The sequence below is a fragment of the Somniosus microcephalus genome, chromosome 26 (genome assembly GCF_052327205.1).
Source record: "Somniosus microcephalus isolate GS21.2 chromosome 26, FLI_Smic_1.0, whole genome shotgun sequence".
NCBI classification, from domain to species: domain Eukaryota; kingdom Metazoa; phylum Chordata; class Chondrichthyes; order Squaliformes; family Somniosidae; genus Somniosus; species Somniosus microcephalus.
The window spans coordinates 53,787,857-53,808,427 of NC_141012.1; the positions used below are offsets into that span (position 1 = coordinate 53,787,857).

The 20,571-nt window shown below is 46.3% G+C and overlaps 1 protein-coding gene across 3 annotated transcripts in view; it reads left to right on the forward strand.

Annotated features, from left to right (window-relative positions):
* Positions 1-20,571, forward strand: part of aplp2 (amyloid beta (A4) precursor-like protein 2) — a 220,011-nt gene that overhangs the window by 165,099 nt on the left and 34,341 nt on the right. For 2 of the 3 annotated variants that reach the window (XM_085968197.1, XM_085968198.1), the window contains exons 7-10: positions 1,945-2,112; positions 5,700-5,830; positions 15,172-15,246; positions 19,039-19,197. In XM_085968197.1, coding sequence (XP_085824323.1) covers positions 1,945-2,112; positions 5,700-5,830; positions 15,172-15,246; positions 19,039-19,197 — 533 coding nt within the window. The remainder of the gene's footprint in view (positions 1-1,944; positions 2,113-5,699; positions 5,831-15,171; positions 15,247-19,038; positions 19,198-20,571) is intronic. The other variant, XM_085968199.1, reaches the window with a different exon arrangement.

A 20,571-nucleotide genomic window follows, 5' to 3' on the forward strand; every position in this document is an offset into this window, starting at 1 on the left:
ACCGTGGTAAACTGTACCGCCTCATCCTTCTTAACCTGTCTGCAGCCTTTGACATGGTTGATCACGCCATTCTCCTCCAGCGCCTCTCCTCTGTCATCAAGCTGGGTGGGGACTGCCTTTGCCTGGTTCCATTCTTATCTATCCAGTCGTAACCAGAGAATCACCTGCAATGGCTTCTCTTTCTGCTCCCGCACGTTACTTCTGAAATCCCCCAAGGATCTGTGCTTGGTCCCCTCCTATTTCTCACTTACATGCTGCCTGTCGGTGACATCATCCGAGAAAATAGCGTCAGTTTCATCATGTACACTGATGACACCCAGCTCTATCTCACCACCACCTATCACGAAGCCTCCACTGTCTCTAATTTGTCACACTATTTGTCCGACATCCAGTACTGAATGAGCAGAAATTTCCTCCAAGGAAATAGTGGGAAAACCGGAGTCATTGTCTTCAGTCCCCACCACAAACTCCATTCCCTAGCCACCGGCTCCATCCCTCTCCCTGACAACTGTCTGAGGCTGAACCAGACTGTTTGCAACCTTGGTGTCGCATTTGACCCTGAAATGAGCTTCCGACCACACATCCGTTCCATCACCAAGACTGCCCACTTCCACCTCCGTAAGATCGCCTGACTCTGCCCCTATCTGAGCTCAATTGCTGCTGAAACCCTCAGCCATGCCTTTGTTACCTCCAGACTTCACTATTCTAACACCCTCCTGGCCAGCCTCTCTTCCACCCTACATAAACTTGAGCTCATCCAAACCTCTGCTGCCTAACTCGCACCAAGTCCCATTCACCCATCACTCCCTGTGCTCACTGCCCCGTGTCCTAACTCACACCCAGTCCCGTTCACCCATCACCCCCTGTGCTCACTGCCCCGTGTCCTAACTCACACCCAGTCCCGTTCACCCATCACCCCCTGTGCTCACTGCCCCGTGTCCTAACTCGCACCAAGTCCCGTTCACCCATCACTCCCTGTGCTCACTGCCCCGTGTCCTAACTCACACCAAGTCCCATTCACCCATCACCCCCTGTGCTCACTGCCCCGTGTCCTAACTCGCACCAAGTCCCATTCACCCATCACTCCCTGTGCTCACTTACCTACATTCACTCCTGATTTGGCAACGCTTCAATTTTAAAACTCATCCTTGTTTTCAAGTATCCTCCATGGCCTTGCCCCTCCCTATTTCTATAACCTCCTCCCTACAACCCTCAGAGCTCTATGCTCCTCCAATTCTGGTCTCTTGCGCATCCCTGATTTTCAGCGCTCCACCATTGGTGGTTGTACTTTCAGCTGCCAAGGCCCTAAGCTCTACACTTTCCTCCTAAACCTCTCCGCCTCGCTACCTCTCGATCCACCTTTTAAAAAGAAAAGAAAGGACAACTTGCATTTATATAGCGCCTTTCATGACCTCAGGACGCCCCAAAGCACTTTACAGCCAACAAAGTACATTTGAAGTGTAGTCACTGTTGTAATTTAGTTAACGTGGTAGCCAGTTTGCACACAGCAAGCTCCCACAAGCAGCAATGTGATAAATGACAAGATAATCTGTTTGTGATGTTGATTGAGGGATAAATATTGGCCAGGACAGCCAATATTGCCACCTGTGCAAGGCCAGAAGTTGAGTAGAGCAGTGAGGTGAAAATGTGCAATGGGACCATTTCCATTTCCCACATTAATCATCACTGGTTTCTCTGGACCTCTGCTCAATTAAGGCTGCAAATGTCTTTCAAATAACCACACTGTACCTTGTTAAATTCACTCCTGAGTCACACTCAGTAAACTGCCTTTCTAAATCTGACACCACGCTTTCTACTGTGTGCAGTCCTGTGATATTTACCTTTATTTACACAGTGTACCCTGTTGCCGTTCCTGTAGAACCTGTCCCAGGACTAGTCTGCCTATCGCCATCTCTGATGCTCTGTCCCATCTCCTCCACACAGCTGTCTGCTCACAGGAGGCTATGACTGGTCCTTGTCGGGCCATGATGCCTCGCTGGTATTTCAACATCAACAAGAAGAAATGTGTTCGGTTCATCTACGGAGGTTGTGGCGGCAACAGAAACAATTTTGAGTCCGAGGAATACTGTATGGCTGTGTGTAAACAAATGAGTAAGTCAGGCACTTCCTGCAGAAGCCTACCTGCTTTAGTACCAATCAGTCTACCTGGTCAACCCACCAGTCCTTGTGATTCATAGACTCGTTTTATCCGTTTTGGGCTTTGCTGTCACCTCCTTGCTGTAGATTTACTCCCTTCTTGATCAGAAACCCCTGTTGGTGACACTTATTTCCTTAGACAGTTTTCACATCTTCTCCTCTGTGGTGCCTTTCTGTCATAACAGAAAACGCTGGAAAAACTCAGCAGGCCAGGCAACATCCGTGGAGAGAGAAACAGAGTCAATGTTTCAGGTCGAAACCCTTCTTCAGAACTGAGCCTTTTTTCTCTCTCCCACATGGCAGCTGTCTCTCATTCTGCCAGCGCATTTCACACTTCATCTAGAGCCATTGTTTGGTTCTTTACCTGTCCTATTACTATCTCGTCTCACCTTGAATATCTCTTAATGTCTCTTCTTTCATCCCCTCCCCCATTTCCCAGCCCCCCAAACTGCCTTTTATTCTTTTCATTTCCTGCCTTTTTTCCTCAGTTCTGTAGAAGGGTTTCCACCCGAAACGTTGACTTTCTCTCTCCACGGATGTTGCCTGGCCTGCTGAGTTTTTCCAGCGTTTTCTGTTATTTTGGATTTCCAGCATCTGCAGTATTTTGCTATCCTATTAGTGCCTTTCTGTTATCGTTGTGTGTGGGCAATGGGCTTTGCTGCTGTGTGTTTATCCTGATTAACAACCTCGTGTGTATTTTTTTTAAAATCAAAGGTAAGTGTTGGGCAGTGAATTGTTTTGAGCCAGTGCAAAGCCTGTAATTATACTGCTTCCTTCAGCATGAAGTACTCGGGGTACGTGCAGCTCGAGCTCCTCGTGCAGGTTCCAGGTACTGACGTGGTTTTAAGGTGTAATTATTTGCCATTACAACACACAGCTGAAGTTCAGATCCCTTGGCTGTCTCACTCCAGTCTGCCATACCTCTTCCAGTTTATCGGTACTCACAGCATATGATGCAGCCCCAACTGCTCCGGGGCAGCGTTTGAGCAGTTTGGTATTGGAAATGCTATTGACTGGTTCAGCTGCCTGCAAGTCTGTCCTGTGTTCTTTTTGCCTCATCTCCATTGATTTTCTCCTTTCCTGAAGTGTTGCCTGCTTCCTGGGATAACCACTGGTGCTAGCCTCCCCTCATTACCCAGCCCTGTTGTCAGGTCTGGCACTGAGTGCTGACAATAGGCCCATCACTGAGCTCAGCCGTGTCTTCGCCCAGCATCCACAGGTCACAGCAGGGGTTGGTAGGTAACAATCGGCAACTCTGGCCAATATTTTCCCTTCCCTAAACAAGATAAATTGTAGCTACCCTTGCCAAGATCAGCAAACTAAGCTCAAAGTGGAGATGGAACTTGGGAGTTTCCTAGTCTATATGACTCTTCATTTTTGAGTACCACCTTTTTTTTCAGCACTGCTTACTTCGTGTTGAGTTTCTTACAAATAGTATTAGTATTAGTGTAGAACATTAGTATTAGTGTAGAACATTAGTATTAGTGTAGAACATTAGTATTAGTGTAGAACATTAGTATTAGTGTAGAACATCAGTATTAGTGTAGAACATCAGTATTAGTGTAGAACATTAGTATTAGTGTAGAACATTAGTATTAGTGTAGAACATTAGTATTAGTGTAGAACATTAGTATTAGTGTAGAACATTAGTATTAGTGTAGAACATTAGTATTAGTGTAGAACATTAGTATTAGTGTAGAACATTAGTATTAGTGTAGAACATTAGTATTAGTGTAGAACATTAGTATTTGTGTAGAACATCAGTATTAGTGTAGAACATCAGTATTAGTGTAGAACATTAGTATTAGTGTAGAACATTAGTATTAGTGTAGAATATTAGTATTAGTGTAGAACATTAGTATTAGTGTAGAACAAACACACCCCATCCCCAACAATTGGTCAGTTTCTGAGGGAATGAGATCCTTAAATAAAACATGTAACTTTACATGTACTCACTACTGCATAGCTCTTGATCCTCTTGGACGCAGCAGTCCAGAGACATTGAAATGTCCTTTGGGGGGGGGGGTTAACATTTTGAGAAATCTTATCCTGACAAGTAGACATACAACTCATTCCAGGCTTATTCTGAAAATTAGAGGCTCCAATCAAGAAGAACTTGCTTTAAAGTTCATTTTGTGGATCCACAAATGTTCTACTTCACAGGGCCCCACAACCACAAATGCCTCACATAGGTCTAACCTCCAAGCTGGTGACAATTGGTCAACAGCCTAAAGCCAGCGTGAAATGCTGGATTTACAGGACCATTGCCAGCTGTGCTTGCCCAACAAACCAAGGTTCGAGGAGGAACCTTCTCAGTATTTTGCCTGGTTGAGGTCTGGTGTGTTTGCTGAAGGATCATTCTTTCTTGTCCAGGAATGGCTTTGACCTTGCAGCTTATTACACTGGTGAGTTTTCTAACCCCAGATGGTGTATTCTTTCTGTGGCTGTTGCAGCTGAAGATATGAAGAAGAGAGCTGTCTGAAATCAGAGGATAGAGCCCCAATTTCTGGCAGGTTTCATACTACAATCACTGGTTTATTAAACTAGTTCTAGACCCTTCCCTTGTTGGGAAGCTCAGTGGAAGAAACATCAATAAATAGTTAATAAGCAATCTAGCTGGAGCACTGGAGTTTCGGGGGCCTGCCCTCGTCACCCTGGGGGCCTGGTCCCACACTAACATGGTTGACTTTTCATTGCCCTCTGAAGTGGCCCAGCAAGACGCTCAGTTGTGTCTAACTGCTTCAAGGAAAAGGCCCACCACCACCTTCTAGGCCAGCGATGCCAACATCCCGAGAAAATTTTAAAAAATGTTGTGTAAAAGTGGCTGTTAACAATTTTGGATCTGCATCAGATATTTTCTCAGGTTCAGCGTCACTGCAAACTGCTATCAGTGAACACCACCACCTCTACAACCAGAGGTGTATCCAGTAACCAGTTACATTACTAAGAGTCTGGTCGGGGATTGGAACAAGGCCTCTAGTGTGTACTGAGTACTGTGATTTTTGGGGCGCTCAGGTGCATGTATCCTACCTTCCAGAAGTTAGTTTGATGAACACTGTAGTGGGATGAGGCTAATGGTAAACTGGTTTATTTTGCTGAAATATATGAATGAATAAGATACCATTTTCACAAAGTTTTCATATTGCTCCTTGTACCTTCAAATATAATCAAATATGTAGACTTTGCCCGTGCTACATTCTTGCCTCATTTTATGTGTCAGCATTGCTCCCTGGCTGGCACTAAGTTATTTTTTCTAAGCCATCCCCAAAATTATAGGATTTGAAATGCAACTGATTTAGTGAAGTCAAATTGCTGTAATTGTTTAGAAGCACTGTACAGGTGGAGATAGGTAGCTGATGCTTACAACTGAGTCTTGGCGGAAAAGAAAGCTAAGGGAATTATTTTATTAGAAAAAAAGTTAAAATGACATTAACATTATTTGAAGTAATTTGTTAAGTTATTTGTTGTAAAATCCAAGGCCTCCACGGTACAAGTCTGAGCTAGCAGGAGGTGCGGAGTCTGACTCATCCTCTGTCTTGCAGTTCTGTCGACCCCTCACCCAACAGATGAGGTGGATGTTTATTTTGAGACACCTGCAGATGAAAATGAACACGCTCGTTTTGCGAAGGCTAAACAGCAACTGGAGGTCCGACATCGTGACCGCATGGATAAGGTAATAGGTGCACGTGTGAGTACTTCTCTTCGCAGCTTGGATACTGAAGGGAAATTCAGTTGTTAACCTGTCTGGAATGTTCTGATTATCCCCTCCCTTTGTCTCAACCTAATATGGTATCATGAGAGAATGCAATTTAGAGTATTCCAGCTAATTTGCCCTAAACAATATCCCAACTAGCTACCATGTTTCTTGGAGTGAAGCCCTTGTGAACCAAATTTAGCTTGACAGCAATGTCCTAGAATGATGCAGCACATAAGGAGCCGATTCTGCATGTGCCGACTGTTTGAAAGAGCTCTCCAATTAGTCCCACTCCCCTACTCTTTCCCCATACCCCTGCAAATCTCCCCTACTCTTTCCCCATACCCCTGCAAATCTCCCCTGCTCTTTCCCCATACCCCTGCAAATCTTTCCTTTCCAAGCATATATCCCGTTCTCTTTTGAAACTTGGTATTGAATCTGCGTCCACCGTCCTTCAGGATGTGCATTCCAGAACATAAGATGCTGCGTAAAAAAAAAAATGTCTCCACCTCCTCTCTCTCTCTCTCTCTCTCTCTCTCTCTCTTTTGCCAATTGTCTTAAATTTCTGTCCTCTAGTTACTGACCCTCCTGCCAGTGGAAGCAGTTTTTTCCAATGTACTCTATCAAAACCATTCATGATTTTGAACACCTCTTGTTAAATCTCCCCTTAACCTTCTCTGCTCTAAAGAGAACAATCCCAGCTTCTCCAGTCTCTCCACATCACTGAAGTCCTTCATCCCTGGCACCATTTTAGTAAGTCCCTTCTGCAACCTCTCCAGATAGAGTGAAAGAAAGACTTGCAATTATACAGCGCCTTTCACAACCTCAGGACGTCCGAAAGCGCTTTACAGCCAATGAAGTGTAGTCACTGTTGTAAGAACATCAGTACATAAGAAGTAGGAGCAGGAGTAGGCCATACGGCCCCTCGGGCCTGCTCTGCCATTCAATAGGATCATGGCTGATCCGAATCTAGACTCGCGTCCACTTCCCTGCCCTCTCCACGTAACCCCTAATTCCCTTATCTGCTAGGAAACTGTATCTCCGTTTTAAATTTATTTAATGTTGCAGCTTCCACAGCTCTCTGGGGTAGCAAATTCCATAGATTTACTACCCTCTGAGTGAAGAAGTTTCTCCTCATCAGTTTTGAAAGGGCAGCCCCTTATTCTAAGATTATGCCCCCTAGTTCTAATCTCACCCATCAGTACAAACATCCTCACCGCATCCACCCGATCAAGCCCCCTCACAATCTTATATGTTTCGATAAGATCGCCTCTCATTCTTCTGAACTCCAATGAGTAGAGGCCCAACCTACTCAACCTTTCCTCATACGTCAACCCCCTCATCTCTGGAATCAACCGAGTGAACCTTCTCTGAACCGCCTCGAGAGCAAGTATATCTTTTCTTAAATATGGAAACCAAAACTGCACGCAGTGTTCCAGGTGTGGCCTCACCAATACCCTGTATAACTGCAGCAAGACTTCCCTGTTTTTATACTCCATCCCCCCTTGCAATAAAAGCCAAGATTCCATTGGCCTTCCTGATCACCTGCTGTACCTGCATACTAACTTTTTGTGTTTCATGCACCAGGACCCCCAGATCCCTTTGTACTGTAGCACTTTGCAGTTTCTCTCCATTTAGATAATAACTTGCTCTTTGATTTTTTCTGCCAAAGTGCATAACCTCACATTTTCCAATATTATATTCCATCTGCCAAATCTCTGCCCACTCACTTAGCCTGTCTATGTCCTTTTGCAGGTTTTTTATGTCCTCCTCACTCACTGCTTTCCCTCCCATCTTTGTATCATCGGCAAACTTCGATACGTTGCACTCGGTGCCTTCCTCCAAATCGTTAATATAGATTGTAAAGAGTTGGGGCCCCTGCGGAACACCACTAGCTACTGATTGCCAGCCCGAGAACAAACCATTTATCCCAACTCTTTGTTTTCTGTTAGATAGCCAATCTTCCACCCATGCCAGTATATTACCTGTGATTTTTTATCTTGATCAGTAATCTTTTGTGTGGAACCTTGTCAAATGCCTTTTGGAAGTCCAAATACACTACATCCACTGGTTCCCCTTTATCCACCCTGTATGTTACGTCCTCAAAGAATTCGAGCAGATTTGTCAAACATGACTTCCCCTTCGTAAAACCATGCTGACTCTGTCCTATTAAATTATGTTTATCCAAATGCTCTGTTACTGTTTCCTTAATAATGGACTCCAACATTTTGCCAACCACAGATGTTAGGCTAACTGGTCTATAGTTTCCAGCTTTTTGTCTACTTCCCTTCTTAAATAAGGGTGTTACATTAGCAGTTTTCCAATCTGCCGGGACCTTTCCTGAGTCCAGGGAGTTTTGGAAAATAATCACCAATGCATCCACAATCTCTGCCGCCACTTCTCTCGACCCTAGGATGTAGGCCATCAGGTCCGGAGGATTTATCCGCCTTAAGTCCCATTGTTTTACCGAGTACCATCTCCTTAGTGATTTTAATCGTGTTTAGCTCCTTCCCCCCCCCCCCCCCCCATTGCCCCCTGTCTGTCCAGTGTTGTAATGTAGGAAACGAGGCAGCCAATTTGTGCACAGCAAGCTCCCACAAACAGCAATGTGATAATGACCAGATAATCTGTCTCATCTAGAGTACTGCGTGCAGTTCTGGTCACCACATTACAGGAAAGATGTGATTGCACTAGAGAGGGTACAGAGGAGATTTACAAGGATGTTGCCGGGAGTAGAGAATCTTAGCTATGAGGAAAGACTGGATAGGCTGGGTCTGTTTTCCTTGGAACAGAGGAGGCTGAGGGGAGACCTTATTGAGGTGTATAAAATTATGAGGGGCTTAGATAAAGTGGATAGAAAGGACCTATTTCCCTTAGCAGAGGGGTCAAAAACCAGGGGGCACAGATTTAAAGTAATTGGTGGAAGGTTTAGAGGGGATTTGAGGGGAAATTTCTTCACCCAGAGGGTTGTGGGGGTCTGGAACTCACTGCCTGAAAGGCTGGTAGAGGCAGGAACCCTAACCACATTTTTAAAAGTACTTGGATGTGCACTTGGGATGCTGTAACCTGCAGGGCTACGGACCAAGAGTTGAGGAGTAGGATTAGGCTGGAGAGCTCTTTGTTGGCCGGCGCGGACATGATGGACTAAAATGGCCTCCTTCCGTGCTGTAACTTTCTATGATTCTATCCAAAAGACTGCACCTCAGACAGTGCAGCACTCCCTCAGTACTGCACTGGAGTGTCAGCCTAGATTTTTGCGCTCAAGGTCTCTGGAGTGGGTCTTGAACCCACAACCTTTACCCACTGAGCCACAGCTGAAATGTCATCATATAAATGAACCCAAAAATCCCTTCCAGGCCAAATCAATAAAAATTTCGGAACATGGCACCTGAGCAGCGCTCAAAAATGGTCTAAAACTTGGTAAATGACTGAGTGACTCCACTTGAAACCTGATTGAGCGATGCCGGAGACACAGCTGTAGAACAGGTAGTGATCTTTAACCTGCCACTTGATGCGCTATCAATTACTCACAAAAGACTGAGAGTTAAGAGAGTAACTAAAGGCTTTTATTAACAAAAGAATGAAGGTCTGCCTCGAGTGGTCGACCGGTCCAGAATACAAAGGGGCTGGGGAGCAGTCACCTTTATACTAGGACTTGTGGGAGGAGTCAGCCGAGGCATGTCCAGGCATGTACACAGTGGAATACAAACAGTGGTTTACCACACCACTGAGCTATTTCAGTGCACAATGATAATATATTCTGCACTGAACCATCACTTGCATGGTTACTGCTTGGTTGACTGGTTTGCATCTTCAATTGATAGAAGAATAATAACACTGTAGACTTTCAAAATTGTTTCATGGATTAACATAATTATGGCTTGACCAGCATCTACACATGGAAATAAACACTCTGCTTTCGACTGGTGTGGTGGAGGATACAAGAACATAAGAAATAGGAGCAGGAGTCGGCCATTCGGCCCCTTGAGCCTGCTCTGCCATTCAATAAGATCATGGCTGATCTTCTACCTCATCGCCACTTTCCTGCACTATCCCCAAATCCCTTGATTCCCTTAATATCCAAAGATCTATCGATCTCTGTCTTGAATATACTCAATGACGGAGCTTCCACAGCCCTCTGGGGTAGAGAATTCCAAAGATTCACCACCCTCTGAGTGAAGAAATTTCTCCTCATCTCAGGCCTAAATAGCCGACCCCTTATTCTGAGACTGTGACCCCTAGTTCTAGACTCCCCAGCCAGGGGAAACATCCTCCCTGCATCTATCCTGTCAAGCCCTGTAAGAATGTTGTATGTTTTAATGAGATCACCTCTCATTCTTCTAAACTCCAGAGAATATAGGCCTAGTCTACTCAATCTCTCCTCATAGGACAATCCCCCCACCCCAGGAATCAGTCTGGTGAACCTTTGTTGCACTCCCTCTATGGCAAGTATCTCCTTCCTTGGGTAAGGAGACCAAACTGTACACAATACTGCAGCTGTGGTCTCACCAGGGCCCAATATAATTGCAGTAAGACGTCTTTACTCTTATTCTCAAATCCTCTTGTAATAAAGGCCAACATACCATTTGCTTTCCTAATTGCTTGCTTTCATGCATGTTAACTTTCAGTGATTCGTGTACAACGACACCCAGATCCCTCTAATCACCAACATTATATTCCATTTGCCATGTTCTTGCCCACTCACTTAGCCTGTCGATATCCCCTTGAAGCCTCCTTGCATCCTCTTCAAAACTTACATTCCCACCGAGCTTTGTCTCATCAGCAAACTTGGATATATTACATTTGGTCCCCTCATCCAAATCATTGATGTAGATTGTGAATAGCTGAGGCCCAAGCACTGACCCTTGCGGTACCCCACTAGTTACAGCCCGCCAACCCGAAAATGACCCATTTATTCCTACTGTCTGTTTTCTGTCCGTTAATCAATCCTCAATCCATGCTCCAGCAGGATCCCACCACCAAACACATCTTTCCCTTACCTCCCCTTTCAGTATTCCGAAGAAACTGCTCCCTCCTCGACACCCTGGTCCACTCCTCTATCACCCCCAACACCCATTCCCCTTCGCCCCGCACCTTCACGTGCAAGTGCAGGAGATGCAACACCTGCCCTTTTACCTCCTCCCTTCCCACTGTCCAGGGCCCCAAACACTCCTTCCAGGTAAAACAGTGATTTACTTGTACATCTTGCAGTTTAGTATACTGTATTTATTATTCACGATGCGGTCTCCTCTACACCGGGGAGACCAAACGCAGATTGGGTGACTGCTTTGTTGAACACCTCCATTCAGTCCGTAAGGGTGACCCCGAGTTTCCGGTCTCCTGTCACTTTAATTCTCCGCTCCACTCCCACTCTGACCTCTCCGTCCTCTGCCTCTTGCACTGTTCCAATGAAGCTCATGGAACAGCACCTCATCTCTCGATTAGGCACTTTACAGCCTTCTGGACTCGACATCATTCAACAATTTCAGACCATAACCTCGGCCCCTATTTTTTTTTTCACATGGCAGCTGTTGATGATTCTGCCATTCCCATTTACACTTCACCTGGACTCGTGTTTTGTTTCTTAACTTGTCTCATTACCATCTCCTTTGGCCTTGCACCATCGTCCCTTTTGTCTCTTAATCTCTCCCACCTTCCATCCTATCACAGACCTTCCCTTTTGTTCTTTCCTCTCCTCCCCCCTCTCCCTGCCCCTACACTTGCTTAAAAACCTGTTCCATCTCCAACTTTTTCCAGTTCTGACGAAGGGTCATCGACCTGAAACGCTAACTCTTTCTCTCTCTCTACAGATGCTGCCTGATCTGAGTATTTCCAGCATTTTCTGTTTTTATTTCAGATTTCCAGCATCTGCAGTATTTTGCTTTTGTAAACCTCTAATCTGTTTGTCCCTATGCCAATTTGTGCGTGGCTCAGGTAACAATTCAGAGGTTCTGCTTTTTAATTTGGATCCTAGCTCCTCAAACTCCCTCAGCAGAACCTCAGTCCTAGTTCTACCTTTGTTGTTGGTTCCTATGTGGACCACGACAGCTGGATCCTTCCCCCTCCCACTCCAGTTCTTCTCCAGCCGCCAGGAGATATCCTTAACCCTGGCACCGGGCAGGCAACACCACCTTCGGTACTCCCTGTCGCGACTGCAGAGAACAGGATCTATCCTCCTGACTAAACTGTCACCTACCACTACCACATTCCTTTTTACTCCCCCCACTTGAATGGCCTCCTCTGCCACAGTGCCGTGGTCAGTTTGCCCATCCTCCCTGCAGTCCTTGTTCTCGTCCATACAGGCAGCAAGTACCTCGTACCTGTTGGACAAGGTGCTGAGGCTCCTCCATCACTATATCCTGGGTCCCCTTAACTTCCTGACTTGCAGTCACCCCCTCCTGTCCCTGACCATTGACTAACTCTAAAGTACTGCTTAACCTAAGGGGTGTGACTGTCTCTTGGAACAAAGTGTCCAGATAACTCTTGCCCCTTCCCTGATGCATCGCAAAGCCTGTAGCTTGGACTCCAGCTCAACAACTCCGAGCTGAAGCTCCTCGAGCTGCAGGCACTTAGCGCAGATGTGGTTGCTCAGGATCTCATTGGTCTCCACCAACTCCCACATGCTGCAGTTACGACACACCACCTGCACTGCCATCTCTATCAACCTTATTTTATTTATATAATTAGTGACAGTTTTTATTCAAACGATTATTTTTACTTATATTTTGGTTTAAATAGTTAATTTAGTTTAAATTATTAATGCAAGAAAGTTATAGTAGTTAATACTCTCCTAGTTCTGAATTTAATCCACTTACCTAACCTAGAGAACAGAAGAGCTGTAATGCTCTATAAATGCCGAGACATTATATTCACCTGATGGTAGCTCTTTTGCCACTGTTAGCAGGTCATGGCTTCAAGCACCGCTGCAAAGACTTGAGCCCATAATCTAGGCTGACCTTTAAGTGCTGAGGTAGTTGCTGCACTGTTGGAGGTGCCATCTTTCAGAGGAGCCGTTAAACTGAGGCCTTACCTGCCCTTTCGGGTAGACGTAAAAGATCCCATGACACTATTCGAAGAAGAGCAGGGGAGTTCTCCCTGATGTCCTGGCCAATATTTATCCCTCAACCAACATCACTAAAACAAATTGTCTGGCCATTTATCTCATTGCTTTTGGTTGGACTTGCTGTGTACAAATTGGATGCCATGTTTCCCCACATTGCAACAGTGACAACACTTAAAAAGTACTTCATTACATGTGAAGTGCTTTGGGATGTCCAGAGGTCGTGACAGGTGCTGTATAAATGAAAGTCCATTCTTTTCAGAGCACCTAATTAACCAGCATGTGCTTATGTGCTGTCTGACTGCGTGTGAGAGGAGATTTCTTCTGCAGAGTAGTGAGTTCTGATCCTTGCTGATTGCAAGGATTACTATGATGGTTGCACGGCCAATAGGAGACTCCAGTACAGTAGAAGTTTACAGAACCAAAGGAGGCCATTCAACCCATCATATCCTTGCCAGCTCTTTGCTGGAACAATCCAAAAGTAATCCCAGTGCCCTGCATTCTCCCCGTAGCTCCAGATAACATTTGCTTCTTTTGACCATACCTCTTTAAACTTGGGAATAATTCACTTGTATATGGAGAGGTTTAACAAATCAGGAAGAAAGTTCCTTTAGTTCCCATCCTCCTATCCCCAGAACTGCTTAAACTCAATGTATGTGAATAATCCATCATACAAGGGTGGGGGTGGTGACCATTTCAGCAGGATTACTTGCTGTCGTCGAATTACAGTATGCAGACGACGCTTGTGTCTACGCTCACTCAGAGGTCGAACTCCAAACCATCGTCAACACCTTCACCGAAGCGTACGAGAGCATGGGCCTTACACTAAACATCCGTAAGACAAAGATCCTCTACCAACCTGCCCCCGCCACACAGTACTGCCCCCCCAATTATCAAAATCCACGACAAGGCCTTGGACAATGTGGACCACTTTCCATACCTTGGGAGCCTACTGTAAACAAGGGCAGACGTCAATGACAAAGTCCAACACCGCCTTCAGTGTGCCAGTGCAGCCTTCGATCGCCTGAGGAAGAGAGTGCTTGAAGACCAGGACCTCAAACCCGGCACTGAGCTCATGGTCTACAGAGCAGCAATGGTACCCGCTCTGCTGTATGCCTCAGAGACATGGACCATGTACAGCAGGCACCTCAAAGCACTGGAGAGGTACTACCAACGCTGCCTCCGCAAGATCTTGCAAATCCATTGGCAGGATAGGCGCACCAATGCCTGTGTTCTTGCCCAGGCCAACATCCCCAGCATCGAAGCTTTGACCACGCTCGATCGGTTCCGATGGACGGGTCACATTGTCCGCATGCCCAATACGAGACTCCCAAAACAAGCGCTCTACTCGGAGCTCCGGCATGGCAAGAGAGCCCCAGGTGGGCAGAGGAAACGCTTCAAGGACACCCTCAAAGCCGCCTTGAAAAAGTCTAACATCCCCACCGACACCTGGGAATCCCTGGCCCAAGACCACACAAAGTGGAGGAGAAGCATCCGGGAAGGCGCCGAACACCTCAAGTCTCTTCGCTGGGAGCAAGCGGAAGCCGAGCGCAAGGAGCGCACGTCAACCCAGTAACCCCACCCACCCGCCCCTTCAACCACCGTCTGCCCCACCTGTGACAGAGACTGTAGGTCCCGCATTGGACTCATCACTCACCTGAGAACTCATTTTTAATGTGGAAGCAAGTCATCCTCGGTTCCCAGGGACTGCCTAAGAAGAAGATGATTACTTTGTGTTTATCCCACCTATAAGCAACTAGTTTATCCCAGTATTGTTGCAAGTAAGGCCTTGTTCTGTTCACACGTCAGCTCTTTGAAAGAGCTGATCATATTGAGCAGGAGCTACTAACCTGAGATTGGTCAGTCTCTTAACATCTCTGCAGTGCAGCAACTCCTGACAACCCGTTTATCTTCACATACATCAGTGTTTCAACTGAACTGTTAACACATGAACACAGCAGATCTGTGTCCAGTTCTGTCCTGAAACATAAGCAAGTCTTCCTTTATGAAGTAGAACTGAGTTTTTTGCTGATATGGAGTATAACAAATACAGAAAGGAGCACAGGAGAGGGAATTGTGATTCTGAGAGTCATATGTAGTTTAGCTCCAAAACCATGTCTGGCCCTTTCAATGTGTACTGGTCAGTGTAGGACATTGTTGGAATAGTAGATTTGAGTGATTGCAAGATATTTTTAGAACTCTTGTCGACAAAAATCTCAAGTTACTTGACTGACTTTCTTCCCTTTGCTCCCAAAATTAGGTGAGAGAAGAGTGGGAAGAAGCTGAACGACAGGCGAAGAACCTGCCAAAAGCAGAGCGACAGATGTTGGTTCAGGTACGAGCACATTCCCACATGAACATTGTGATGCTGCAAGCTCAGGTTTATGGTCTGTGTTTGCCTGTTGTGTAATTCAGGACAATTAACAGGAGCACCAATTTGTTTAAAAGAAATATTTGGCAAGCTATTTTTATTTTAAACACCTGATGGGGTATAGGCCACTTCAAAACGTGTTCCCGTATCATTTTCACATGAGGAAACTGCTGTTCTCCCTCTCCAAACTTGGAAGTTCCAAGAGCTATAATAGCTGTTTGAAGGAGACTGTTATATTCATGAATAGCAGGGAGTTGGATAAAACCTATCTGTGCTGCTGTGAGTGCTGACCTTGTGCTGCTGTGAGTGCTGACCTTGTGCTGCTGTGAGTGCTGACCTTGATACCTTGGCTTTATTCTACCCAGGCCTGCTTGTTGCATAAGTTCTAAGTGGTCTAACGTCCATGCAGCAAGAGCCTAGGCAGCAGCACGGATGGATCATCTCTTCCTTTTTGGACATCACATCAGTGTGTTTTCACTGCAAGGTGAAGCCTGCTCCCAGGATGCCAGACTTTTTAAACCACCCTTTGGGATGGTATGTGCTATCTACACCCTTGGGTTCTGACTTGGGGACTAAACAGTAATATACTTCAACTCTGAGCATTCGCACGGCTATTCTAACTCGAGAGTTGGGTCTCATGACCCCATTGATTGTCGGTCAGCTTCACTTCGTGATCCAGGGCTTTTTAAAGGAACCCAACTTGTAGTTGCAGGGAATATTGGTTTCTCTATCCTTATATTAAAGGCAGTGAGCTCTTAATTGTGGAAATGGAGAACCAGGGTCCTTTTTTGAATCCACGGGATTGAACTGAATAAAAGCACTCTCCTACAAAAGCAAAATACTGCGGATGCTGGAAATTTGAAATAAAAACAGAAAATGCTGGAAATACTCAGCAGGTCAGGCAGCATCTGTGGAGAGAGAAACAATTAACGTTTCAGGTTGATGACCCTTCGTCAGAACAGTTAACTAAGGTAGAAGCCCATTATGGGATGTGGACGTCGCTGGCAAGGCCAGCATTTATTGCCCATCCCTAATTGCCCTCGAGAAGGTGGTGGTGAGCCACCTTCTTGAACTGCTGCAGTCCGTGTGGTGAAGGTACTCCCACAGTGCTGTTAGGTAGGGAGTTCCAGGATTTTGACCCAGCGACGATGAAGGATCGGCGATATACTTCCAAGTCAGGATGGTGTGCGACTTGGAGGGGAACTTGGAGGTGGTGGTGTTCCCATGCGCCTCCTGCCCTTGTCCTTCCAGGTGGAAGAGGTCGCGGGTTTGGGAGGTGCTGTCAAGGAAGCCTTGGCGAGTTGCTGCAGTGCATCTTGTAGATGGTACACACTGTAGTCACGGTACGCCGGTAGTGGAGGGAGTGAATGTTTAAGGTGGTGGATGGAGTGCCTATCGAGGGGTGCTTTGTCCTGGATGGTGTCAAGCTTCTTGAGTGTTGTTGGAGCTGCACTCGGCGATGGTAATGCCATTGAATGTCAAAGGACGGTGGTTAGACTCTCGCTTGTTGGAGATAGTCATTGCCTGGCACTTCTGTGGCACGGATGTTACCTGCCACTTATCAGCCCAAGCCTGAACATCGTCCAGGTCTTGTTGCATGCGGGCATGTACTGCTTCATTATCTGAGGAGTTGTGAATGGTTCTGAACACTCTGCATTCATCGGTGAACATCCCCATTTCTGACCTTATGCTGGAGGGAAGGTCATTGATGAAGCAGCTGAAGATGGTTGGGCCGAGGACACTGCCCTGAGGAACTCCTGCAGCGATGTCCTGGGGCTGAGATGATTGACCTCCAACCACTACAACCATCTTCCTTTGTGCTAGGTATGATTCCAGCCAGTGGAGAGTTTCCCCCCACCCCGATTCCCATTGAGTTCAGTTTTACTAGGGCTCCTCGATACCACACTCGGTCAAATGCTGCCTTGATGTCAAGGGCAGTCACTCTCACCTCCCCTCTGGAATTCAGCTCCTTTGTCCATGTTTGGACCAAGGCTGTAATGAGGTCGGGAGCCGAGTGGTCTTGGCGGAACCCGAACTGGGCATCAGTGAGCAGGTTATTGGTGAGTAGGTGCTGCTTGATAGCACTGTCGATGACACCTTCCATCACTTTGATGATTGCGAGTAGACTGATGGGGCGGTAATTGGCTGGATTGGATTTGTCCTGCTTTTTGTGAACAGGACATACCTGGGCAGTTTTCCACATTGTTGGATAGATGCCAGTGCTGTAGCTGTACTGGAACAGCTTGGCGAGAGGCACGGCTAGTTCTGGAGCACAAGTCTTCAGCACGATAGCCAGGATGTTGTCCGGGCCCATCGCCTTTGCTGTATCCATTGTAGGCAGTGTAGATGAAAGCATAAGAATACAAAGAAATATTGACCGATTTAAGTGAATGGGCAAAACTGACAAATCTTCAATGTAGGCAAATGTGGGGTCATCCACTTTGTACCTAAAAAGGATAGAACAGAGCACTTTCTAAATGGTGAAAGAGCGGGAGCTGGAGAGGACAGTTTGAAAGGAGCAGGAGCCGGAGAGGAACCCGGTTACCAGGACGCCAAGTGGGACAGCCAGGGGTAATGTGCAGGCCAGGTGTGGGGAGGAGACACGCAGGTTACTAGAGTCACCAGCGCCATGGAGAGGACATTAAAGAGTCGCTGTCGGCCCAGTAGATGGCGTCTGTACCACGGCAGCTGAAGATTGTCGGGCAGAAGTGCGGGAAAGGCGGAGCGAGGCGAGAGCGGACCCTATTGTGATGGCGCCGATGAAGATGGCTGCCGTCCTTGCGGGCTCCGTGCGTACCAGCAGCTAAGTGTCCTTTGCTGCTTGGTGCGCTCGGCTCGTTAAGGAAAAAGCATTTCACTGACTGGATTTTACTTGTTCTATTTGGTTATGTGACAAATAAAATAAAATTGAAATTGAAAGGCTAAAAACAGTGGCGGTCCAAAGAGACTCGGGGGGGGGGGGGGGGGGGGGTCCAGGTGTATAGCTCATTAAAATGTCATGAACAGGTACAGAAAATAATTAAGGCGGCTGATGGAATGTGGCCTTTATATCTAGAGGACTAGAACACAAGGGGGTAGAAGTTATGCTACAGCTGTACAAAGCACTGGTTAGACCGCACTGTGAGCAGTTCTGGGCACCACACCTTAGGAAGAATATCTTGGCCTTGGAGGGAGTGCAGCGTAGGTTTACCAGAATGATCCCTGGACTCCAAGGGTTAAGTTAAGAGGAATGATTGCACAAACTAGGGTTGTGCTCCCTGGAATTTAGATGGTTGTGGGGTGATTTGATCGAAGTTTTCAAGATATTGAGGAGAGTAGATAGAGAGAAACTATTTCCGCTGGTTGAGGAGTCTCAGGGGCATCGTCTAAAAATTAGAGCCAGACCTTTCAAGAGTGAAATTAGGAAACACGTTTACAAACAAAAGGTGGTAGCAGTTTGGAACACTCTTCCGCAAGCGGCGGTTGATGCTGGGTCAGTTGTTGATTTTAACTTCTTGTCAGCCTGGATTATATGCTGAAGTCTCTGGAGTAGGACTCGAACCCACAACCTTCTGACTGAGAGGCGAGAGTGTTACTTGCTGAGCCACGGCAAGTTAAGCATCTGTTCGTCCCTCTGTGCTGTTGATAAGTTTAATATTGCTTTTGGTTTTTTATTGAATAGTTGTGCCCAAATACTACTTGCATGGAAGTGATGAGATCTTTGGTACCAATGGGTTGTCCCATGTGTTATGCTGATGACCCTTTCTTACTGTTCAGCATTTCCAGAACATGGTTGAGGCTCTGGAGGAAGAAGCAGCCACTGAGAAGCTGCAGTTGGTTGAGACTCATCTTGCTCGCGTTGAGGCCTTGCTAAACGATCGTCGCCGCGTTGCTTTGGAGAACTACCTATCTGCACTGCAGGCAGATCCACCACGAGTGAGTACTGATTGCTTTCAATCACTGATGGAATTTGGAGCAGAGATGTTAGGAACAGGAATGGGCTCAACAAGCCCCTCCCTTTTCCTTGGATAAACCTGATCTTTCTAGTGTGAAATGAAATAAACCAGTGAGGCCGGGTAATCACGATTAATTACTAGATTGTTCCACATGCTTATTAAGAGTTCAAGTTCATGACTTCTGAGGAAAAGTAAATTAATCTTGCATGTTTTAAAAAGAAAAAGAGTGATCTTGCATGAGCACCTGCTCCCAGATGAAGCACAAAGTTATTAATCCAGGTTTCATCAGGGGAGCAATTATAACATTTGTTTCTAAATTATTTAACAGTTAATGCATGCTCCTCTGAGCAAAGTGCTTGGGACTTGGAGCTATTCCTCCATTGAAAAGGTGGTGCCTACAATAGCCAGAGCTCATTGCTCTAATTTGGTGTCACTCAGGGCAACAGCCACAAATTGATACTGTCGCTGTAAAACTTCAGGCGATTTCAGCCGTGACATCCAGTTTTTAAGATCCCGGCCATGTTGGTCACAGATAAAACGTAAAGGGACAAGCACTGTGGGTTGCAACACTTTCTCCTGTATTCCCTCTCTGGTCGCACCGTTTCCCAGTCGCTCTGCTGACCATAGCCCAGGAGGTGGGAGACACACTATGGTCGAGATTGGGCCATGTCTTCAGACTGATGTGTTTTCAGACATGTACACCTGTACACTGAGCGTGCCAGTAATAAACATTGCCAGGCCCTGACACTGCTGGCTGGGGCCTGGCCTGGTGCTGCTGCTTGCTCGCTCAGGTAGTTGGGACTGTTGCAGGAGTGGAGTCACCATGGTGTCGTGCTGAACCTTGCCTGCTGCAGCAGCCAGTTCCCCAACTCCTCGCGTGCAAATAGTGCCTGCTTGCTGACACTCGTTCCTGTTTTATCCAGGACACGTCGCAGGGGACTCCCGCAGTGCTTTTGTAAAACACTTCACCTTCCTTTTCTTTTGTAATGCAGATGCCATCTCTCTCTTCCCCTTCTCTACCTTCCTTGTTCATTGCATCTCTTTCCCTTCCTGTTCTATTTTTCTATTTTATCTTTGCCTCTTCTCCTGTGTTGTTTCTTGCTTCCGTGGCCGCTTTGCATAATTAGTTGTTTTTCCCCTTTCCGAACTCTCACTGACTTCACTCTTCCTGTCTTCTTCCCACTTCCCCAAGGCACCTGTTTTGAGCACTGATTTTTATTTTGACCCTTGTACCTCAGTGTTTCTCTTAAAAACAAAAGTGGCAAAAATGCAAAAAAATTGACGCAGCACTTGGGACACAGGAGCAGCCTGAAAACCTCTGCGGAGTTTGCGTTGAGTAGTTGAGAAAAGTCGG